Source organism: Pungitius pungitius, chromosome 17 (genome assembly GCF_949316345.1).
Source record: "Pungitius pungitius chromosome 17, fPunPun2.1, whole genome shotgun sequence".
In the NCBI taxonomy this organism is placed as follows: domain Eukaryota; kingdom Metazoa; phylum Chordata; class Actinopteri; order Perciformes; family Gasterosteidae; genus Pungitius; species Pungitius pungitius.
This window is the reverse complement of record NC_084916.1, coordinates 9,238,128-9,263,472: the sequence shown is the minus strand read 5'-3', so window position 1 is coordinate 9,263,472 and position 25,345 is coordinate 9,238,128. Positions and strand designations below refer to the sequence as shown.

At 45.8% G+C, this 25,345-nt stretch overlaps 1 protein-coding gene across 1 annotated transcript; it reads left to right on the top strand.

The window, feature by feature from the left end:
- The first annotated feature begins 216 nt into the window (after positions 1 to 216).
- On the top strand, positions 217 to 25,345 carry pard6gb (par-6 family cell polarity regulator gamma b). The gene is made up of 3 exons (XM_037475001.2): positions 217 to 574; positions 4,159 to 4,381; positions 23,752 to 25,345. The coding sequence occupies exons 1-3, from the start codon at positions 503 to 505 to the stop codon at positions 24,810 to 24,812; spliced, it is 1,356 nt and encodes a 451-aa protein (XP_037330898.1). The 5' UTR covers positions 217 to 502; the 3' UTR covers positions 24,813 to 25,345.

The window sequence follows — 25,345 nt, the reverse complement described above, 5'->3', positions numbered from 1 at the left end:
AATAAATATATGTATAGAATAATGGAGATTTACGTCCAGCATTCAATCATTTTAAACCATATTAATCAATATTGTATTGTATTCATTATAATATACTGTATGTCCATGTAATATTTGGGCTACTATTATGTATACTACGAGGCATTGGCGGAGGAAGCTACAAATTACGAGCAGCAAGTGAAGGCCTCACAGAATCCCTTTTTTCTTCATTAGGAAGACTGATGTCATTTCAAAACTTAACTCACACTGCCAAGTCACCGCGGTGAGTTGCTCACCTTCCTTCCTCCCGTAAAGTACTCTCTCGTCCGGCGGGTCGCATCACAAGAAAACCAGGAGGTGAAATAACCTAAAGGAGGACACAAACTCCCTCTTCTTGGGACGAAGCAAAAGGGGGTTTGGTAGCAGGAATCCCGGGACCAGAGCCGCTCTTTCTGCGGGCAAAGGCGGCTGAACGTTTTTTTTTTTTTTGAAGTGCAACCTTTAAAAAAATATATATTTAAAAATGAATCGGAGCTTCAATAGATCGCAACCTCTTCGGAATGCTGATTGTAACGCTGTGGAGGTGAAGAGCAAGGTGAGCGTCGACGGCTTTATGTCATTTTAAATGTGGATTTCAGGAGAAAATGAGGAGTTCACATGGTCGTCCCGTAACTGTTGCAGTTGTATCGGACCAACTGGATACAACTAAAATGAATCTTCTCTCTGCGACAAAGTTATATTTCGCTTTCTGGATGTTTCTGTAATTTTGCACTTATTATTATTATTGTCTTCTTATTTCCGACCGTGACGATTGTGCTGATTTGGCTCTTTCCCTCCCTGTCACGAAGGTTCGGGAGGGGGGGTGGCAGTAACAACCTCGCCTTTGACTCGTTGTTATGGTTAAAATATTCTATATTTTCAATCTGATGTTTTTTGCAACATTTAATTGCTTATCACTGCGTTTTTGCGCTACACAACTTTGCGCCTATCCGGGTAGTTTGTGAGAGGCTAACGCTGCAATGGTACCATTAATGAATCCAACCATTAAGTGAATTTAACAGTCCGATTTGGCTATTTGTGATTTAAAAACCACCCATTCCTACTAAACGTGCGCGATCAAACTTCACGTGCATTCTGCGGCCCTTTTTTCTCTTTCGCACCTCATTAAACGCACTACTTTTAGACATCACGTTGATCCGTTTGTCTCCGCTCCAAGAGACAGTTGTGTGTGTTTTTTTTAAATAGTTTGTGACGGAGCTGACCAGCTGATTACAGCGCGTGTGAGTTTTATAACGAAAGATAAAAACCCATGTGTCCGAAATGTGTTCCACAAAGCGGGAACTATTTCGACTGTTTTGTCGCAGCCTCTCAAGGACTTCTTGTTACGCGAACGTGTTTTCTACTAAATTCCATTCAAGTGACGACGGCGTAGACGTGCGTGTGTGTGTTCGTGTGTGTGTGTGTGTGTGCGCGCGCGCGCGCGTTCACACATGCCAGCAGCCATGAGTGTGTCAGCACTTGCGTGAAGCTCCTGCTCCAAAGTTGTGTCAAACCTGAGACGGCTCGTTCAGTCCACAGGTTATTTATGGAGTCTGTTCCCGGATGCGCGTACAACATTGTTGTTTGGTGCTTTGTGTCCCATCCACAGAGCCGGGAAGTCGTTACTTTCGAGATGGTTTGTTTGTAGGTGGGACCGACCAGGAGCAGCCGGGCCGGTTTAACGCCATCGTGGGTGCTGACTCACGGTCATACCACGTCACGCCACGTTTCCCTTTTTGGAACCGATATAACTCATTGCTTTTTATTTTCTCCTTTTTTTGTTTTACTTCCTCTAGTTTTGTAATGAGCAACCCCAACAGGTAACGCTCAACATCAGGTATCACCTGACTAAACCGGAATGACTGCTCTTATCACGTGCATACCTGTAACGGGTAGCTCCACTACCGTGTAAGGGCGCACACACACACACACACACACACACACACACACACACACACACACACACACACACCGTAGCAGATTCCTCGGGAGCGGTCACTAGAAGGAGCCCCTTGAAATGTTCAAAATGAAATCTTCTAATCTGCATGAATCAACTGGACATATTCTGATCCCTTTGCATCTCACTTGCAGTTCTTACAGCGCAGATGAGGATAGTCTGCGTTGACTCTGCTTTTATAGACATCCCATGAGCTGAATGACGCGGTGGTAATTGTTGTTCTGAGTGCACAGCCCTTTCGGAGGGCCTTACGGGACCAGTTGACGCACCAGAAAGAACCGTCAAATTAGCAAATTCTGTTTCCAGGGTGCGATACTGGTGTTTGTTTTGGTGGTGCGATGACCTGTGTCCTCGCTGGTTAGCGCCTGGGTTTTCTCCAGGCTAACTGTTCCATGGGTGAGCTTATCAGGGATCACACTGGAGGTGTCTGGCTGTCTGTCACGGAGCCTCGGCCAGGAGCTGGTTTCACTCTCCTAAAGCTCTTATCACACAGACGCTGGGGGGGGGTTGGGTGGGATTTTACTTTTACCCATCCACATTTTGATACCTTTTTTTTTTTTTTAAACCAATTACTCACATATTTTAAGGCCTTAGCCCCGAGTCTCACGACACGTTGCATATTTAATTAAATCGGCCAGGAAGGGGAGTTATGCCAGGTAGGGACCAAAACCGCGTGGATGAAAGACTGGAAGTCAGTTATGTTCCCTTTTCTTCGGTGTCGGAGTTTGGCGTGTTTCAGCCTGTTGACATCACTTTGCCCTGATTGGTCGGGAGGACAGGTGATGTCAGGGTGAGCGGAGATGTATTCTTAGGTTCGGGTTCAGTGCCGAGGCCCCCGCGATGAGTCATCCCGTGTTCAGACTTGTTCACGCCAGAGGGCCGGGTTGTGAAATCCCAGCGCTCCGAGCGATCACAATGCAATGACCAGGCTCAACGGATACGCAGGGGCGGCGAGATTGTTACTCGGCAAGTCAGGTGTTGAAGTCTTTGCGGCGTTAATTACAGTTTGGTCACATGTTGGTTTTGCTTTTCCAAATGTTCCGTACAGAGGACTTGACGGGCCTGTTTGTTGGCGTCTTGCTGCAACTTGTGGGATGAGTTTTATGAGTTGCAATCCGAGCTGTGCTTTAAAAAAAAAAAAGTGTTTGTGCAGCAAACCACACACTCGTTTGGGGACCCGCCCCCTTCCACCGCCTGCCCCACATGTCAACTTCTAATTACAGAGCTGGTCCCAACCGCTCCTCTGCTCTCCTCCCAATCGCTGTGTTGCCTTTGCATCAGCAGTCGGCCTCTCCCTCCTCCCGCTGCTCCCCTTCATGATCATCACCTCCACTCTTCTCCTCGTCAGTGAGCTGATGATTAAAGTAACAAACTGCACCTTCGCACCTACAAATCACGTCCTGTGATTCAGACTTGTGTATGTGTTGTGTTGTTGTGGCTGTATGGAGCTTTTGAGCCTTAAATCTTCTCCGCTCCTCAAGTCTGTTCTTGTCTGTGAGTCACGTGATGACCCCACAGTGACCCCGCGCATCGGTTCCGATGACCTAAGCGGGAAAGCAGCAGCACAACTGTTGAAGTCCGTGCTGTAGTGGGCGGGAGGCGTGGCTGGTAGTCGGGGTCATCTCTGTGCGCTGAGGCGGCTTACTCATCCAGCGCGATTGTTCTGTTGTGCACGTTCCTCTTCCCTTTTTCCGTCGGTTTTCTTGGGCAAAGTTACGTGTGGCGTGCCACGGATCTTCTGTTTTTGCAATGAGGTGACGTGGCAGTGTGGCACAAAGCTGCAGGGCGCCCACGAGGAAGATCTCAAGCTTCTCGTGTGGCAAATAAAAGTACAGCACCTCCCCAAAAAAACCATTAAAAGCAGCCCTGCTTTTCTACACCTGAAAGTTCAATTTAATAATGTGAGGATGTTTGTGCAACGTTTCTTATTTTATGTGTTACGGTTCATGTTGTTGAGTAATGTTGTTTTGCCTTTCGATCAGTGATTTGTGCTGTAAGTATAAAACTATAGCTGTAAGATGGAAACGTTTTATTGAAATTCCTCCACCAGTTTCTTCTTGTCATGTTTGTCAGCTGTATTGTGAGTGCAGGGGGTTGGAAATCCCGGTCTCATCTTCCTGTTTGGTGTTTTTAGTGACTGTCCTCGTTAACGTCCCCTTCTCTTTTCTTCTTCTTCTCTCCAGTATGGGGCGGAATTCCGCCGGTTCTCGGTGGACCGGGTCAAGCCCGGCAAGTTTGAGGAGTTTTACAAGCTCATTCTGCACATTCACCGCATCGCTAACATGGAGGTGATGATCGGCTATGCCGACATCCACGGAGACCTGCTGCCCATCAACAACGACGACAACTTCTGCAAGGCGGTGTCCACGGCTCACCCGCTGCTCAGGGTCATCATACAGAGACAAGGTAGGTCTTTGATGCGTAAATCACAGGAATACATTAAGAAATGAACATTAGGGGGGAAATTACTTTTTTTTAAAGTGCATCTTGGGCTGTAACGACTGTTCTGACTCCAATCAATCCGACCCGTCCCCACACTCCCCAAGAGAATATTTCCCCATCCAATTAAGCCTCACTTCCTGCTATGGGAACTCAAGGACTTTTTGTTTACTTTATGCAAGGCTTTCTGAGTGTGTCTGTGTTTCCTGCCCCTCTTATTGGCTGGATCCGCCTCAGTCTGTGTCTGTCTTGTGTATTATCTAGAGGAAGGGCTCGCAGGCAGATGAACTCGCACACAAGCGCACTTACACGCATGCACACAGGCCGGTGCCTTGGCAGCCCCATAGAAATCAGGTCATTGAGCAAAGCCTGCATCACGGCATACCAGACATTACTGGGAGACAAAAGATCTGCGTGAAAAGAGCGACTCCTTACTGAGCTCCCTGCCGTTTGTGTGTTGCTGTGTGCATGTGAGTGTGTATTTTTTTTCAAAGACAACACCGCGGTGCTCCAAATGGGAACCGGTCCTAGTCTCTCTCTCTTTCTAGTTGATCCCAAGTCTGGAGTGGGCCTCGACTGCCAGCCAGCAGGCATATAAATTAATCTATCACCCTTGACATCCATTCATACCCTTCATCCTTCCTGGAATGTCCCTCGCCTGGTTGTATAATGGACGCGTACACTCCAGGGTATTGTTTTAGTTGTCTTCCAGTGGCTCATTTACAGAAGCTAGCCACCGTAGGTGGAATCCTCGTCCAAGGAAGGAAAGGGCTCCTGATCGTCAGGAGAATGTCTTCAGAGCTTGTACAGTTAATATGTGAGGCTTCAGCTCGTATCATTCCTTCACTCTTGTATTTACTTTGGTAGTATGCAGGGTTTAATGTGTGTAACAGAGGTAATCCCGTGAGCATTTCACTGAGGACTAAAAAGGAAGCCAAACATATTGACGATAGGACTGTTGCAGAGTGAAATAAAAACTCTAAAAAAGCGAGCAGCCCCCTTTTTATGCTTCAAAACATGGCACTTGAACTTGTAATGTCTGCAAACCTCAAGCTGAGGCATCATTTAACACAAGTTCTTAAAATAAGGCCACTATTCATTCCCCACTACCCATAGTTTCAAGAACTATCCCAGGCACTTGCCGGGAAATGTCCCTGACCCATTAGTACCAAGCAAGTTACCCTTTTTTTAAATGAAATTAAAAAATAAATGCTGCCTGGAAGCAGCAAGGGAAGTGACCCTTGTTAAAGGTCAGATTTAAGTTACAAAGTGGCCGATGTAGAGATGTAAACAAAGCGCCGACATGGTGATGTCGTTAAGGGGTATGTGCACTGATGCCGAGGCAGTCTGAGCATCTTAAGCCTCACTGCAGCCTATTGTAAGCCGCCAGACAAAGAGCTGTGTGTTTTTATTGCGAGCACCTCATGTCTCAGATGAGCTGCTCTGCACCCAGTAGGCTGCATGCATGCGAGCCCTCGTCTGTGATGATGATGATGATGACCGTATCGGTCAGTGCCAGCCAGTTGGCACAGGTCATGGGTGGTGTCAACGTGTCTTCTCCGTCAGCAGACCACCCCAGACTTCACACACATAAAGGCACTGTGAGGGAGTCACAGAAAGGACATTTAGTGTAGTGACCTCATCCGGACTGGTCTTTCATATGCATGTGGGTGGGAGGAAAAGAAACTCCTTGAATTGGGCTGTCTTGATAACGGCTCAGCTCACAAAGTTGCATTCGAGGAAAAAGGAAAGCAACTGTTTATGACAATGTTGCATTGTTCAACACATTATTTGTGTTCAATTTCTTTTCAAAAGAACAGAATGTGATAAAACCTTCATGGACTCTGATTGTATAATAAGGATACTTAAAGGCTTTTGTGAGGGCGAAAGAAGAAACCCTATGAGAAAGGGTTAAACTAACAGCCATTGTTTTGTTTTTTTACATCTTTAGTATTTCATATCCTGTAGTTAGACCCTCACCTCTACCCCGACATCAAACAGTGTTGGGTTGTGTGTGTGCGCGCTTTTGTCCCTGTAACAATGGGTCTGTATTACGTCGTGTGTGTGGCTTTTATCTACCTGACTCCCCCTTTCCGGGCTTGGATTACTATTGTTGGTAGGATCACTCGAGCACGTGCTGCAGTTGTGTGGCAAAACAACAGTAATCCGGCTGATGATACCTGTTGCTCCCTGCGAGGGAACGACTGCAACTTGTTACAATGATGACTTAACGTGAAGAACGAAGGCTTACACTCTGATTTATTCCCAAAAACCTACAACAGCATCACGGTGTAGATAATTGCACGGTGCTCAACAAGGGGAAGTTTAAGGGATAACACTTGTTGTTTGTATTTAAAACCAGGATGTCCACTGTTTAAACATACAAGAGCAAATTCATGGATGGTTAAAGTCAAATTTAACGATTTAAAACTGGAACGAAACCTGGAGTTTTGGATTAACTCACCATTTAAAAACAATGTTTGTTTTCCTTGACTCCTTACAAATTAAGCAGACTGTTTATATTAATATATGAAAGCGAGTAAACTTGCAGGAAGATGATCTGAAGGAGTACCCTACTATATGCAGCCACATAAGTGGTACTTTTTCAGCAATGCTAAACTATTGTTAGCAGCATTGAGCTTTAACACTTTTTTTTACATATATTTTTTGTAATTATGCATTATTTGCAAAATGATTGTTAAAATGCAGAATATGCCCTCAATCTAGTGCAAAGGAAACCTCTCTGTTCAAGTGTTTAGATGGGCAATCTTTTTGCAGTGTAACGATTAACTCCAAGGAATTGATTCAAGTTTCAACTTGGACAGAGAGGCGATCAATGGGCATCAAAAGCTGTGGTGAAAAATCTCAGTCTGTAGAGGGACGGGCAGGGTGTGAGGGTGTGGGTGGGTGGGTGGGTGGGTGGGTTGTCACTTGACAGAAAGAAGGTCTGTACTGGGACACTTCTACATCTCTCATGTAGACACAATCAGGTGGAGGGAGGGAGAGGGGGGGGGGGGGGGGGGGGGAGAAACAGTACGCTTCAAAGGGTGTGTGCGTGAGGAGGAGGAGGAGGAGGAGGAGGAGTGTGTGTGTGTGTGTGTGTGTGAGCCGGCTCTGTATGCGGAGGTGGGCTGCTTCTTCTTCTTGGTCCAATGTGTTGGCATCTGACTGTAGTGGTTCAACCATGTGTGGTTCACTAATGATTGATGTTAGATTTAGGGTCACATGCACATTTTTACTGCTTGAAAGGCAAACAATAGAACATGTTCTAACTCCAGTGTTCTTTTTTTTTTTTAAATCCGCATTACGTTTTCTTGTTTTGTCGCATTTATTTCCTGCTGTGCCGGACACATTGTTATCAGAGGCATGTCGAGTTTACTCAGCTTAGTAGTCTGATATTCAAAGGTTTATGGTGAGTTTATCTAGGGAAACTACTGCAAGTACTAACTGTTCATTCATGTTCTTCCCTTTTGTGCAAATGAGCACATAGATAATGAGCGGGAACACTGCCGAGACACTTAAATAAAGATAACTCAGACAGGGAAACCAGCCCTAAGCTCATGAATTTCCACATTTTACCAGTATCTTTTCCTGTCATCATCATATTAAAGAAATAATGTAAATGGACCCTTGTGAGAACAATAATCCATTCCCACAAGTCTATTTCGGAGTGGAGAATGACCTGGGAGGGAGAGTTGTTGATGTGTTGAAAGGCTTTTAGAGCTGGCGAACTCTTGACACTCGCGTGGTTATTGGTGCATGGTTTCGTTTTCCCACGCTACACTGATGACTGTAGTAATGTTGATGGAGGACAAGTAGGGTTCAAATCTGTGTCTAAGTCGGTGTGACTTTTACCTATAATTACACTAATGGTCGACACAAAAACGGCCTCGATCCAAGACAAATGCAGGCCTGGTTTTTGTAAGCCCAGATTCATTTAGTTGTTTTGGTAGACTGTGCCAGTGGCCTGCGCACAGACTAAACCTTCAGCAGAGGAGAGACCCCTATTTGGCAAACCGATAAATGTTTAAATAAATAGAGCAGACCATGTAGGCCAAGGTCGCGTCTGTGAGGCTGCATATCTGCTAAGTATCGGGGGGGGGGGGGGGAGAGAAGGCAACCTGACTGCGCTTTACACCTGTGGAATCTAGAGGGCCTGATATCAACGACAGCCAAAGTAAAGAAAGATGTGGCACCACAGCACAAATAACTAAAATAATGCCAGAAGAAAACTGCAGCTGTGGCAGTTACATCTGCCATCCAGACCGGTGCTGTTTCTCAACAACTTGGACCGCACGGGGGCTCGGAGATCAAATAAATGCAATAGTTTGGTTTATTTCTCCGGCTGCACTGTCTGTCTGCACTTTCCTGGCTTTCCACACTCATAATCCCTTACAGCATGCTTTTCTGTTTCATAGTTTACAGTCATGTTCAAGTACATTTTGGGTTGTCGGGTGTACATAGAGAAGAGAGGCCAGTAGATATTGATGACTTGCGCGCGCACACACTTGATCTCAATCCTTGTCAAACATCTTCCACACAGAGATAAGAGGAGTCATCAGAGTTTAAGAAACAGAAACTCTGCATCCGGGCTCATAATCTAATGCCTGAAATGCTTACAGTCCCTGTGTTTTTGAACTGGAGAACATGATGATTGGTGGGGCTTGGTTTGTCGAATCACATCTGGTTCCCTGCTTAACATCTTTCTTCTAGACTCTAAAAAAAGACAGATTGCAAGCAGGCATGTAATAATCCATTCTCATTTGATCCTCCGAATTCTTAATTAGTTCGATACTTTCGTTTCAAACGTCTCAGATGCAACTGCGGGAGCATTTTTCTCTTGATACCAGCCCGTCTTTTTCCAAAATATTAAATATCTCACTGATTGGCATAATTTGTTATCTTATGAATATCCATACAGACACTGGGATGGTTACATGTAATTGAGTATATCTCTCAATCCAAAAAGCAGCTATTAAACATGTTAGAACCACATTCTTCCTCACTGTCTGTGTTGTAGTGGCCGACTGCAGGGACCCTGTCAGCACATCTGGCCACTCACACGATGGCCCGAAAGGGCTTCTGACAACACTGAATGTGTTTGTGTGTGTGTGTGCTTTTTGTCCACATGTCCTCTCCACTAAACGGGATTGTGTGGCAGATGTGTCAACATGGCCGTGCTCAGTCATGGTAGCTGTAGGTTAAGGCTTTGACCCCACAACATGTCGCCCTTGTGGACAAGAGGAAGAGCCCCCTCGGTTATTAGGTTTGGCTCTTCATCCCAGTGGTGCCTCCAAAGCTGATTTAGTCCTCGAACATGGGATTAGAATAGATTTATTGATTGGTATAAATGATTCACAATGTAATCATGCCAGTGTGCAGCTTTTGGCTCGCTTGTATTCTGTGAGCCGGTTCATAAACTCGAGTACCGGCTGTACAATCGAATGCCACGATGAGCTGAAAGAATCCTTTTCCTCATTCCGGCAGATCTATTTTGGTCGCACGTTGCCTCGGTGCTCTTTGTGACTCCCCTGACAGAACACTTGAGTGAGTTTCAGTGTGGTCCGTTGAGCCGGTGATGCCACCACCTCTAGTCTTTATGCTCTATACCAGAAAGAGCAACCCCAGGCTCTGCGGCCAAGTGTAAGAGATCGCTGTAAACAACAGGCCCCACTCGCTGCCCCCCCCCCCCCGGGATCCTACGCTTTGCCTTTCTCCCCTAAGTGGTTAAAGTGTGTGATTCCCGTCGGATGCGACGCCAGTAAACTCCTCATCAGCCTGATCGTGTTGGCTCCACACATTCAGGCAGGCTGTTTTTAGGTAGCTCTACAGACAGATTTCCCTGAAGAGCTCAGACGTGACTCAATTGTCAATTGTCCGAGAGCACTGGGCAGGTCGAGTCCAGCTCCATCCCGCGGCCTGGCTCTTCTCCTCCTGTTGCGATCAGAGCCAACAGAAATCAGGAAAGAGGGGAAACCCGTGCGCGCAGAGATGTGTCACCAGCCACTGTCGTGTATGGTCTGAGACAAAAGGCCTTTTATTCCAGCTTGACACAGATACTTCGACACATCTGGGCCACATTCACAGGGTGGCAACATGGGTAAAATACACTTTTTTTTTTTTTTTCTTCTTTGTTTTGCCCACGCCTCATTTTGGGGAAGTGAGGTGTTCAAGACCATGTCCGTGTCGGAAAGCTTTCCAACTGTGTGTTTGGTTGTGCGTGTGCGCCACGCGTGTGGACAACACAACACAACACGGCGCACCGCACCATATAAATCCTGGCCCTTACTGGGAAACGCTTCAGTGCCGTAAAACCTCCTTTTAGGTTGTGTGTGTGTGTGTCTCGCTCTCGCTCTCTCGCGCTGTGGGGGGTGTCTTCTCAATGAAACCTGTGTGTGGCCTTTGCGCTGCATGTCTATAGACAATGGCAGCCACAGTTAGTGTGATGGAGATGCCTGGTGCCTGCCAGCAGTGGGCCCGTAGAAGAAGAAGATGTGGTGGCGGCCTCTCTTTGTGCCTCTTGAGTGCAAAGTCTCTGCAGAGCAGCTTGGATGACGCTGTAAATCATGTCCGCTGTCACAGACAAATCCACACCCATCCTAAACCTGCAGCCGTACTCAAGAATGCGCGCACACACTCGCGCTTTTGAGATTGTTCGTGTGCATCACAAATCCCAGCTGACGCACGTCTTTGGCTCTTTCGATCCGTTATTGAGGCGTGGGAGGGAAGGTCCCGTGTTTTTAATTAAACTTGCGAGGGCCGTGGTTGGCAGAACTATATTGGTGTTTGTGTTTCCAAAGTCCCCGCTTTCATTTCGGTTTACGACCCCGCTTTGAACTGCGTCCTTGCTCCCCCACAATGAAGCCTTTCCAGACATGGCGGGACATGGGGTGTCTGCGGCGGGGCGCTCCTCCCTGGCATCTGTTGGTCACGTTCGATATGCGTTTCGTGGGTCTATTTTGACATTTTTTTCAAACCCAAGGTCAACAATTTTGATGTTCGCTCTTTGGTTTAACATAGTCACAAATTAAGGGAAAAAAAAAAAATAGCTCTGTTTGTCGAAAACCTCATCCTTCTAACAAAACGGCTCAAATGTTTGACATGCGCATTTCCGGAAGGATGTGGTGGATTTGCAGTTGTTCATATTGCTTTAAAAAAAATGGAGTATACACACAGCTGCTCTCAGTTGAGGAATGCTATCACACCTCGACACATTCTGTTATGACTACTCTGATTTCTGAAACTCAGTGGCTCAGTTGACATCAACCTCGTGCTGCTGCTGCTGCTAAACAAGCTCAGAGACGCAGGCTTTAAAAAAATGTAAAAAGTTCTGCTGGTTGTGATGAATATAGCCAGTCCTTCAGAGACAAACAAACAACTTCCTAAGCCCCCACCAGCGGGCCACTCCTCTGCAGCATGGACCTCAAAGAGAAAAACAAGCTTGAAATACTTCTATGCCTTATTTCTTTTCCCCTTGGCGTGTGGCTTGAAAGTGGAACGACATTCCGCGACATGTGCGGCCTAATTTCCAACTGTGTGTAGGTTTTATGTTCGCTCTATACGTTGGTGTTCTTTATGTTGTCATAAACATTAGGCGCCAGGTTAGTTTTGGAAATTCTCCTTGATAGAATGAATTAACTGAAAAGTTAACACGTCATGTTTTTCTAATACAAACATTTATTTTTGTATTATTACAGACTTGTATAGTGACCATTTCTTGCTATAACAATATACTTAAAGAGATTATGTTCAGTTTCTGGCCAACGGTTTGAATAGAAGATGAATAATGGTATCATTTAGTGAGCTTGTAGAGGTGGTTTTTGGTGGACTTTGGTGGGGTTAGGCAATCTATGCCCCCATTTAAAGGGTTTATGCTAAACTACATCTCTTTGCTCTAGCTTCATTTTTGCTGGACATGCCTGATGTTGGCATCAAGCTTCTCGTCTAAGAACGCTAATAAGCTAATCTCCTAAATTCTAGATCTATTTTTTAATATATTGGAATAATATTTGAATCCATGGCCTTTTTATGGATGTATTTTTAACTTATTTTTCAGAGAACTAAAACATTTCTCAATGAGAAAGGTAAATGAAAGCAGTTTCATTTAATGATAGAAACAAAGGTAAGAATGGATTTCCCCTGAAACGGGGCAGAGACAATACTGGAAAATGTTTGAAGAACGGTAGGCAGTGGAAATTTCCCAGGCCAAGATTAGAAATCCGCCGTGAGGGAAGCTGGGGAAGATTTGGGGTTGGAGCGAGAGGGGAATATGGATGCTGGCCTGACTGGATGTTAGTGGGTTTTTGAGGGAGGAGTTGCTGGTTTTGTGCAGAAACGGTTTGCTGTGAGACTGTTCGCTCTCGTTCCCTCTTAATTACAGGCCTACTGGAGGACAAGGCCAGGCACGCTCTTTTTGTAGCGCTGGAAAACCACACAGACAAATATGATGAACACGAGTGCAAGCTTGAACCAATTATTTGTTGTCTTACTTTAATCTTGCACGTAGCTTGCCTAGAAAATATTTTGAACTGTCACTGATGGACATATTGCATCTAGTTTACTGTAATTGTTCCAGTGTTTTCTTTTTAGTAACTTTTGGATCTATTTAACTGATGAATTGAGAATCATTTGAAAACCAGTTCAAATCTGTTGAATCCGTCAGCAGAACGACACAAAGGTCTCCGGCTTGCCAGTCTCTGTATAGCGTTCTGGCCTAAGCCAGCTGAGCGATGTGAAGTGCACGGGAGCTAGCACAGCCTCAGCCTTGCACTGCCTCTGCAGAGGGTTATTTTAGGAGTCCATAATTACAAAGGAGGGACTGACTTTGCTTCACAACCGCTCAGCCGCAACAAACGCACTCACAAACGGCAAGGTTTGCTTCAGGCCCACTCTAGGTTCCCACTGCCTTCACTAGAACAGGCTCATGCGAACTGTAGGTAGATTGTCTGTGGTTTAGTTATTAAACTAATGCATATTGTAATTCCACTCCACCAGTGGTTTGCGTTGCATATCGCTGTTGATGCACATGGAAGTACTGTGTACTGCAAACACACACACACACACACTGCTTGTTCCTGAAAGCAACCAGACCTCGTGGCATGTGATGTTATTTATTTCCCTCCTTTCAATGACCCTGGTTCAGTAGTTCAGTCCCTGAGGCTAGAAAACCTACATGACTAACTCCACTCAACATGAAAGCCTACGCAAACATGAAATGTACACAAACATGTCTGTTTGACTCTGTCCCTGTTTTTTTGGGGGGGGGGTTGTTATTTGTGCCCATGGGGACCTCTAGATCACTACCCTCCCAGTACTAGAGAAATGAATGGAACAATTACTGTGGCTAAGTGAGTACAGCCATATATAGGTCATGAGGCTAAAACAATGACAAGCTGTCCTGCCACCTCACGAGTCTAGGCATTGTTCAGCCATAGCACACTGGAGGGATTTGATTGGCTAGAATGGAGCCAGTATTCATGATTGGCTGTCGCACATCACCAGGCTAACGGTAGCCGCCGCAAATCTCATTTAACATGAAAGCAAATCCCCTCTGATCAAGAGGATCTGAAGCAGGAACTTATTCCTGTTTTTCACTTGTGTAAATGATTTCTCTGGGAAGAGTTCCATCATTTAGACTATTTATATTATTGTGGTCAGTCTCTTATCAGCTGAATGATTCAGACCTGCAGTTTTTCTTGCATTTTGTCACAGACCTTTGACTGATTGACCTCCTATTCAGGGTCAGACACCCAGGCAGTATTTCAAGAAATAGAAAAATTGTTTTATTTTTCTTGTATAAAATGTTAATGCAAAATTGTGAAAATCACCCACTGTTGTATACCTTTTTTAGTTTTACTCACATAAAGAAACTAGTCAGGTTTACAGATTTTCCCTGTGCCTAATTCCGGATTATTCCATTAAAACTGCAATTAAATCTAAAGCTTTGCTCCTCCTTAAAATGTGCCCTTATGAGCTCCTGAACTGACTCACAGATGTCTGGCAGCAACAGACCGGCATGCTGTGAGGAGGTGCCCCCCCCCCGCAGACATGTGGGCCTCAAGTTGGTGGTTGAATCAGGCCAACTCAGCAGTTCAGGACGTGAGAGGAAGGAAAAGAATGGAGGAGGGGAGCAACCAGCCCTCGCTCTTGTCCTGATACGAATTGTGTCCCAGAGACTCGCCGAAAACAATGGACACTGACGGCTCATGTGGAAATACTCCCACAGACAGCTGTGTATGTACGTAAGGGGGAGGGGAGATGCGCAAGTAGTGATTTAGCTGCACAGACTAGATTAGGTAAACTTAAAAAAAAAAAAAAGAGTCCGTGGAGCAGAGCATGGAGCAGGGATATGTGTCGCCACACATGCTGCGTAGTAGTGTTTCAGGTGCAGGGGGACTGCACTGAGGCCTGTTCAAGCCTGCAGAGGATTTACCTAATCACACCGTATGAATAGGGGGGGGCCCCCCCCTCACCTGCAGGCCAAGAAGGGGCTTTTCGTTGACCCATGTTCATTACTGTGTCGGTCAATGGAAGTTGGAAATCTCATGCTGAAATCTCCTTAAAAGAATTAAGAGTTGTAATGAATTATTTCACCAGTAAAAAGACAACCCGGAAGTCCATATTCAGCCAAAGCTTTTGTCCTGATTTGATACAGCAATGCTTCTCAATAGATGAGATGTGTGCGTTTGTCTGCTTGGATAAGGATGAAAAATGGCCTCGTTTAGCTTCGGAGACCACTTAATAAGTCAAATCGCAGTCTGGTGGATTATTGTTCTTGCCCACAGTGTGAATCTGACCAATGTCTCCAGAGGAAGCTTCATAACAGAGGATCACGTTTCCTAAGGGTTGATGGAAGACCTTCTCAGCGAGGCGTCTTCTGTGGGACGGACTGTCTTCTGTGGGACGGACTATCTCGCCCTTTCTCCGTTTCTTTTTCTCCCCATTAAGCTGGCAGTTGGCAACAACATTAAATTGGCTGTAATGGGGATGTCACTGTTTGCATGGGTGTTTTTAAAGCGTGCATGTTTGGTTGTTTCGTGTTCTTACCTGTTTATTTGAACGTCACCCCCGCCGGCATTTCCTGGTCTTGTTTTCACGGAGTGTGATTGACGCAGAGAGCCAGACCGACCACAATCTTCCTAGTCTGCTTGTTGTCACCTGCAGCCGATAAAAGATAAGAACGGGACTTAAACCCAGATTAGAGGATGAAGGTGGAGGTTACAAACTAGGACAATAGCAGATGTCTTCCTGAGATCCCTAATAGCTTCGAGGACACTGAACAAGGTACAAATACCACCGGTCAGGTCTTATTTCACTACATGTTGGAGCAGCAAGACTTAGACTATTTTTTTTTCTTTTTTCTAATGTGCAATATGTCTTTACAGCGATGTTAGATGTGTAGTTTCTATATTATCCCCAAATGTCATTAACCTTTTCATGTTGCCTAACTACACAGCGAGATGTTATTGCAAGCTTCTGTTCTCCTGCCAGTGCTTTGGTTTGAGCGTGTGGGAGACAAATTCACTTAAATCCACTTTTGTTGTGATGTTGGGGATTTTTTTTTTTAATTGGATAAGCGGAAATAGTATCTTGTATTTTCTCATTTCTTGGATTAATTCTGTTGTCTGTCCTCTCCCTCCCATTTAATTTCCTCAAGGTGGCAAAGACACAAGTCTGCTTCTGTACCATGCAGCACTGCCACAACGTATTTACCCTGATCCTTTCTTTGCCAAAATGCCTTTAACCCTGTTTGTCATTTGATTGCACTAGTGTGTTTATGTCTTCAATCTTGTATTAGCAATAAAAAGGTTTAGTCAAAATGTTTTACTATGCTTAAATTAACTTTTTGTATTGCGCTCTGACATGTATTTAGATCTACACATAGGTCAGTGAAGGCATCACCTCGGCTACCTGCGGGCCAGATGGCAGTGGAGACTCAATGGCATGCGTTTTCTTTGTTATAAACATGCAGATGATCAGCAGAGAGGCAGTTGGATTAAAACCAGAAGCAGTATTTGGTTGTATTGAAAAGAGGGAAAGCGAGCGAGAGAGATAGAGGGCCCCCTAACAGCGCTTTTTATCTGAAGGGGGCAACACTTCACGCAGTGGAGATTGTTCCTTTTTCAGAGCTTGGAGGAATGCAAGACCGGTCTACTCCATCGCGCTCCTCCTTTTGATGTTCCTCCCTCCCCTCCCCTGCTATATGTCACATGCACACAAAGCAGGTTAATCTCCTCATTAACAACCTCATGTGCGCACACGCGCTCTCACACGTCCTTCTCTTGAAATAACTTTCTTTTGGTCTTAAACCAGTGTTCCCCGTGTGATTTGGCGCAATGTGTGTCAGGGAATTGTTTGTGATTGATTGATACCTTACCTGCAGTCAAGCCTTAAACCTGTGACCCCCGCCCCACCCCACCCAACCACACAGGCCGAGCCAGAACGGAGCAGACAAGGCAGCTCCATTTAACGCGTCCCAGATGTGCACCGAGGTAACTGCTAGTGAAATGAGTGCAGGGAGTGAAGGAATGGAGGGGGTGCGTGCAAAGAGCTACCCAGAACACATTTGCATGTGAAAGTTTCAGCGCTTATGTCTTGATCTTTTTTTTTCTGTTTTCTTTTTAATCCTTTTTTTAATTTGTTCTTTTATCCACAAAAAGAATGAAGCAATACAAATGCCCACCCAGGGATGAGGCTCTATTTAATTTATCAGATTTACCCTCTTGCATTCAGTAATAGAAGAGGGTTTCAGATCCTTTGCTTAAGTAATAGTAGTAATACTAAGAATGTAATGGGAATCTACATTCTATGTAAAAGGGTGCCAAAAAGGAGATTTTGAAAAGGAAAAATAATTATTTATAAGGTAACTAGTAACGGCTGTTGTGAAGTATTTGAAAGCAGCAAAGAAACATTCAAGTAAATCACAAGAACCTCAAAATTCTACCCAGATGCATTTATTTATACACTCGTTCTCTTCTCTGCACCTTTAACGCAGAAGATCACAGAAACTTCCAGTAAGTTTCAACCCAGCCCCTCAGAGCAGCTGTCGATTAAAACCACGTACGTTTTATCAAGCTTCTCCAAATTTCCACCCAGGCACTGACTGCCTCAACCACCCCTGCAAGAATGTGAACTATGTTTGCATGTTTAAAAAAAAAGTTAGTCTCTATTCAGTCTGCATTCCTTTTCCATGTTAGTGTTACTGAACGTCTTGGCAGGCGTCCGCCCCTAAACACACAGATGGACTTCCCGGCCGTCTCCAGTGGAGGACGAAGGAGTCAACCAAGAACACTGATTGTTTTGGTTCATTCCTCACATTTTACGTGGGGACGGCCCTATTTTGAAGGGGCTCCACGTGTGCTTTAACATTGACATGGGGGGAAAACTTGATCCGTCAACCCCCCCCCCCCCCCCCCAAAAAAAAAAATGTTTTTGTTTCCTATTATTCAGACGTGAGAGGAATTCTGCGTCCTTCGCGCGGTGTCTGGATGCGTTGTATAAAACCCCCAAAATGACTGGGCCCACGCTATGAAGAGAAAGCAACAGAAAAGGACTCTGCATTTCATTGAAACGTGTATTTTCTAACGTGAACAGGACAAAAAAAATGCTAATACTGCGACGGGGAAGATCTCTGAGGTACATGCGCGCCATACTGCAGCACATTGTGCTGGGCTGTCACGTCCTGGTCGGGTTCTGTCATCTGCGGTTTTCGTCCCGTTCTACTTCTTTGCCATATTCGTGGTGGCTTTTGAAAGGGAGCGAGCCGCGTGTCCTCGTGTGTCCGTCTGTGGGGCCCAGGGATGAAGCCCACTGCCACGGCCTCCAGTGACCTAATGCGAATGGCAGCAGTAACGCCATTCTCTCCGCGAGCCTCTTCTCCCAATGATTATGGGCTCTCCTGTCACTAAGCACTTTGTCACGCTTGGCCGAAAACCCATGATGGTGGCGTGGGGAGGGGGGGGGGGGAGGGAGGGTTGTTGGGGTGCAGGAATGTCACTTGCATAAATGGACTGTAGCTGGATGCGGACATAGCGACATGTCGTGGTTTGTGGTCTCTGCAGACAGAAGTGAACGGATGAATTTATCTTGACTGTTCTGTGCAAACTGTGCTCATAAAATGAAAAATATGAAGACAGAATGTCAACTTGTCATGAAGTAAACACCAGGAAGCAGTTAGCTTAGCACAATGACAAAACTAGAAGGAAAGCTTTGCTGTATCAATAGGGAACCAAATGTGTCTACCAGCCCCATAAAGATTGAAAAGCTGTTTATTTATTTGTACAAAAGTCAACATGTAAAATTATCAATTGGCAGTTTCAAGTGCATCAAATCAAATTTGGAGCAACATGTTTTTTAAGGGTTACAATATGGGAATCTGTGCTGAGTGTAGCTTTGTGCATCTCAGCTGATCGGAACAGGCTGATTGCTTGGCCTCTGTTGTTGCTATTTGCAGCTTTTCTCGTAAAATGTGTCACCTAACAACAACTTCACACTAGGCTCTGCTCTTCTTCGAGTCCCTCAGCCACATAAACACGCCGAGAATGGAGTCAAACGGGTTCACTGTTGTCGGGACAACCCAATCAAAGAGCGCACATTCAACCCGGCTGCAATGTGGGGATGAGTTTCTTCGGTGACGCGGTCCGAAAGGATTTGCTGTGCTGCTTGTGTCGGAGTCCTATCACAAAGCCATTATCATTACTGGGGAGGGCAGGGTGGTGTCACACCCCTGAGGGGGCACCACTAAAGCCATTAGCGGGGTGTTGATGTCGCCATGTGGTCTCACGTGCACATAGTAACAAGGCTTCCTACTGATAGTTATGCTTTAAAATGATAAATAATGAAAAGTATTGAAATAAATGATATAGTTCTTAAATAGAAACAAAACAATTTTTAATTTTGGGGTGTTTTTGCAGCTTCTTTGCAAAGCAGACCTGATAAGTGCAGGGCTTTTTTTTTTTTTTTTTTTCATAAAGATGGATACAGCATATTCCTCCATTCACCGGCCACCAAAACAAAGATTTCCGTTCATCCAGATGAACGTGTTCATGTGCCTTGCCACGCAGGCCCTCTGCATTCACACGCGCTACCCTCTGTAACACTGGAAAATCATGCGAAACTAGTGTACGCTCTGGCTCTGGTCCCAACACATGTATCCCAAAAGTACTTAACACAGTGAGCCAACTTTCACAAAGCGCTGTGTGAAATCTCACACGTGAGGCCCGGCCCCAAACACCTCTTCAAACAGAATGGGTCTGAGCTTGCACTTAGTGATCCCTCTTAGGGGAACCAGAAGCATTTAAGTCCCGTTGAGTATTCCCTCAGGAGCCAATGTTTTCACATCACCGCTGGCTGAGGACAGCGTACGCTAATGCACATCAAAACAAACCCCCTGTTGATTTAATTTCCTCCATAACGTTTTGGTACTACTCCCATTACGTGTGCAGTGAGACGGCTTTGAATCGCTTCATCAGAAATAGATGTGCCTCCTATTTCTTTTAGGTTCATTTCCCCCGTGGCGTGTTTACGGATGACGAGCAGAGTCGGTGGTGGATGTAAGAAGACCTTCCAGGAACAAGTGTGCAGAGCTTAATGGTTGATCATAAAACTCTTTAGACTCCGTTTTTTTTTATGGGAGACACTGAGACTTTCTCCTCACAGCTTTGGTTAACTAGCGGTGCGCTGCAGGGAAACAGGAAGCTTCTTCCCCCCGCCCCCATTATGAGGCATCCATCAGATGCAAGCTGCTTTAATTGGTCTGTTTTTCTGCCCCAATGCAGCATCACGACAATATGTTTCAGGACTTGGAGGATGATGTCGGGTTGTTGTCATTAGTTATGGCTGCGAAAAAAGATTAGCAATAAGCCGGTGATGGATTGTAAAACAAAAAAAAGATTACGAGCTTCAAAGGGCCTGATGCTTTGGTTCAAAGCAGAACACGTCTGTCTTGTGAAGTCATGCAGGTCTTCAGCCTCTTTGGAGATATCCCCAACTACGTTACCCACCACATTCCTCGAGTGTCCTACACTCTCACTCACACTCGTACAACTTGCCACACACATCAGCAGGGAGCAGAATGTAGGAGTCACCCAGAAGCTGTCTTTCCACCTCTGACCTCTTCACCCTGTGTGACTTTTTAGCACCATGTGGTTTTCAGCTCCATTATTCCTAAATTGCACACCGTTTTCATGATTACTTTTATGCCGGTATGACTTTTTTTTTCAATCCATCCAGCTGTGTCAGAGCTTTCAAATGATTCTTACTCGTACTTTTTTACCACAAATTTAAATGTTGTTTCAGGGAATAAATGGTTTCTTTCCATCCTTGTCAGCGTTTAGCTTTGCTATTAGCTGTCCTTGGCTCGTGAAAGCGTGAGTTCAAAAGTGACTTAAGTTTTAGTGTAACTGCAAACTGGCATTTGCCTAACTAAATAATCACTTCATATTATTACATACTAACGTGTTAAATAACGTTGTAAAAAAAGAAGCACCAAGCTTTTCTAACTAAGCTTTGATCTGAGCTGCTGTTTAGTCTGCAGATGCCTCGCAGTCACCCGACGGTCTCTGATTAACGGGCTTACCCATCATGCTTCAGTGTAGCAGGGATTATGTGCGTCAGGAATGGTTACGATAAACTTTGTGTGATCAGCTGGAAGACGCTCACTTTGTGTAGCTGTGTGTGTGTGGGGGGGGGGGGGCGCATGACTCCCACACTTAGCAGGATCAAGTTAGGACTAGAGAGCAGTGACACCTGATAGTTTGTCCATACTTAGCTTCTTTGAAGTAATCTGTGACCTTTTTATGAGATTGGACTGGAGATTTAGAAACGTCGCTTTTGATGTGCAATCTCAAGAAAGTATTTTTTCTTTTTAAAACGACATCGTGCAGCTGCGGCAGCACATGCCAATTTCCAATAAAACGTACACACGGTTTCTACTTTGCAGTGTGTTTTTGCTTTGCTGATGTGTATCAGTTGGTTTAGACTGTTCTCTGCTTTTGAGATGCTGCTCTTACTCACTTAGAAACCGAGAGGAGAGATGTGATTGGCTTTATTTTTTATTTGTTTTAAATAGATGGTGGTCCCATCACCACGACCTTGTTGAACCGTAAAGGACATGGCTAAGACCAAGTCTGTCCTTAAAATGAGTGTGTGAACACCCCGCTGTAAACCCTGCTCAGCTTTTCTTCAGTCTTTCCACTCCAGCTCCTGCCCCAGGACATGTCAAACACACGCCCCGGGACTTTGTATCTGTGGCCTTCTTTAAACAAACGTTGCCTTCATGGGCTTCTCATGGGATTATGAAGGAGAGCTGTGAGACATAACAAGAACGCATGCTTATACTTGTACACGTCTTTCTTCTTCTAAAGACGCTGGTGGTGTAGTGTGCCGTGTGGAAGATGGAGGGTGTTGGAGCTTTAATGAGTATCTGAAGCGATCCCCTCCTACATGGTTCCTATCACGGTTCTCACTTGCACTTGTGGCAGAAATTCCAGCCCTGAAGCAAATTATTTGTCTGGATTCAATCAAGTCGGCAACTGGCAGGACATGCCCAGAAAACTGGGAACACCTTGCACTTTAAGTTTGGTGTACACATCGGTTGTTTTTGAAAGTGGCATATTAATACACTTCTTTTTAGACAATTTTAAAAGCGGCAAAAGCTGATACGATGTCTTTACCTGGCGTTGTGCAGGTTTGGTTCTACTCTGTGAGCAGATAACAACATTATTTCATGCTGTGGCAAGAGACGTCAATCTACTTTATCGGCCTCATTTATCATTCCTATTTACCCCCCCCTGCAGTTTAGTCGTCAGCCATTCCCCATGTGTACTGCTGACACCCACAAAAGCTGCTTCTCCTCTCCTGGCGGTGACTTTCACACACTTTCCTCCCCCTGCACACCCTTCTTTTCTGAGGCTGAGGTGAAAACATGCTGCTTACTCAACATTCGGCTCAGGAGGAGCATGAGGTGACTGTGAAGGAGGAAGGAAGGAAACGTGTATTAATGAGTCAGCATTGCATAGGGAGCAGCATGGCAGGCGTCGACGCTCCCTCTGGGGGGGGGGGGCGGGCGAAGGGTCGGCCGGCCGGCCAGCTGGCTCTATATTCAGTGTTCTCCCCTTCCACTGTGGACTTTTGAAGACGGGGCCAAAATTATAGTGCGTTTGCTCATAATCATTTTTGGAAAAGCAGGTGTCCCAAACAGCAGGGTACGGATGACTCATCGCTGTTGCCATGGAAGTGCAGGAGCTTGATGCTCCCTCCTCGGGACCCTAGCTTCCTTTCACGTCAGGCTTTGCTGTGTCCAGATTTCCTGTTCGTCTGGCAGCTGGAGATTAGAGAGCTAACAGGTTGTCCTTTTTTTCCGCCGTGGAGCATATTCTGTATCATGTCTTGCAGTTGTCTTTTTATTGGAATTGTACCTTTTTTAACAAATTTGTTTAGTCGTTTTTCCCCCCTCTCAAGTATAACACACCTTTTTTAGAGTCCATTTCTCCTTCCCCTTGCAAAGCCTTGAGTCCATGAGCATGTTTGGCTGTGGCCACGTTGCTCTGAAGAAGCCAGCCCTTTATAAGGGGTTTCATTGTTTTTCATTGTGATTGCACTAAATCTCTGGTTGGAAACATGATTCTCTTTTTAGATGAAAGCGCTTCTCTTCCCTAGCAGCTCATTCTTTTCTTACAATATTCGGCTAGTGAAGGACCGTTTTTTACCGATATTTCGAGTTATTTATTTTGTACTCGGGGAAGATGGCACATGTATGTGCCTGTGTAGAAAGGCACACCGCTGTACAGCTGCTGCCCCGTGGCAAAGGCGCAGGTCCCCTCTGTCAGCACACGAAGGAATGCTCTGCACACTCAGCGTTTTATACCGATGGAGAGTCTAACAGTTACTTATGTGAATGCAGTTCACATGTCCTTTTTCATCCTAGTTAGGTTGGACTCGTAGTTAACTTGCATGTACCAGCAATAATTCGGGCCACATTTGTGGCTTTGGTTAGGAAAGCTGTGTTAAGCCACATGCGGAATACAATTTTTACACAATTGATTAGCCGGTCTTTCACAGGAAAGCTATTTTAAAACACATCTGGGCATAGTTGGATCAAAGGTTGTTTGGAATTTGAGTTTTGTAGTTTGAGGATGGAAACTTTTCTGTTGTCAATTTTCCAGGTGCTGCTCCTTTTTTTTTTTGTGCCTCGCGGTGTTGACGTTTTTCCTTGTTGCCTTTTATCATCTGTACACATGGAACAAAGAATATTTCCAACTTGTGTTTCGCCCGCACATCAACAACGCTGAAACCTAACGCCTGACCCTTTTCGTTTGTCTCTTTCTGTTGCATCACAGAAGAGGTCGACTACGCCAACTACGGCACCAACACGATAACTCGTAGGAAGAAGGCGGTGGTCGCCCTGCGCAACAACGACCTCATCCGCAAGCGGCCACACATCCGCATCGGCATGCCGCAGGACTTCCGGCCCGTCTCCTCCATCATTGACGTCGACATCCTGCCCGAGTCTCACCGCCGCGTCCGGCTGTACCGCCACGGCTCGGACAAGCCCCTCGGCTTCTACATCCGAGACGGCACCAGCGTGCGCGTGACGGCACACGGGCTGGAGAAGGTCCCCGGCATCTTCATATCTCGGATGGTGCCCGGAGGGTTGGCGGAGGGCACCGGGCTGCTGGCGGTCAACGACGAGGTGCTGGAGGTCAACGGCATCGAAGTGACCGGCAAGTCCTTGGATCAGGTAACGGACATGATGATCGCCAACAGCCACAACCTGATCGTGACCGTCAAGCCGGTGAACCAGCGCAACAATGTGGTGCGCAGCAGCAGGATCTCGGGGAGCTCGGGCCAGTCGTCCGACAGCAGCGGATCGACCGGCTACCCGAGTTTGTCGGTGGCCTCTGTGGCGGCGATGTCCTCCGCAGCGCACGGTTACCAAGACGATCTGGAGAGCGATGAAGAGACCGATATTGTCATCGAGAACAGCCTCAAGCGGCCGTCTCAGAGGTCCAACGCGTCCCTGGCGTCCAGCGCCTCTCGCACACACCAACACATGCCGACAACGGCCTCAGGCCCGGCGGCACCTCCCAGCCCGCCCTCGCGTCCCGCATCGGTGGTCTCCACTGCCTCCTTCCACTCCCAGCCCAGCCTCAACGGAGGGTCCCACCACCACCACCACACCAGCAGCCTCAGCTACCAGCTCCACAGGGACCTGAACCTTCAGCAGTCCCAGCAGCGCCATCACCAAGTACAGCCCCCGCATCACAGCAGCCACCCGGCCCTCCGCCACAGCAACGGCAGCCTGCACAAAATCCTCAGCTCCATGAAAACAGACCCACGACACAGCCTGGCACTGCCGAGGGGAGGGGTGGAGGAGGACGGCACGGTCATTACCCTATAATACTTATGAACACACACCCAGACAGAAACAGCGCAACTGCTCAGAGACTTAAACTAGAACACCAGGCCGGACAAATATGAGCTTTAGTGTTTTTTTTTTAGATTTTGTGACTTCTGTTTGTTTATACGATGGTCATTGATAATTGGAAGTTACAAGCCAGGAAACAAGGAAAATGTATTGTGTATATTTCCCGTATTTTTAAAGTTGTCTTTGTCTTGCGTCAAACAATTTGTACGTAATAAATAACTAATAAAGAACAAATAACTTTTAGGCGAGTCCACTGTATAGTAGAATTCTGAATGTGCCTACAGCCTAATATCTTTTGTTAGTGACCACTTTTATTCAGATCAATTCCTTTCTTATACTGGGACCAACTTGGGGTTGCTTATGGATGTTTTTAAAGAGTAAATCTATATTTCTTATATTCTGATAAATGCTGTTTAGAGTATGATTTTTTTTTTAATAGTTCTTTTATGCATTGATGATTGTGATCAAATCCTTGTATCTGTTCCAATAAATTATTCTAAGTCTGC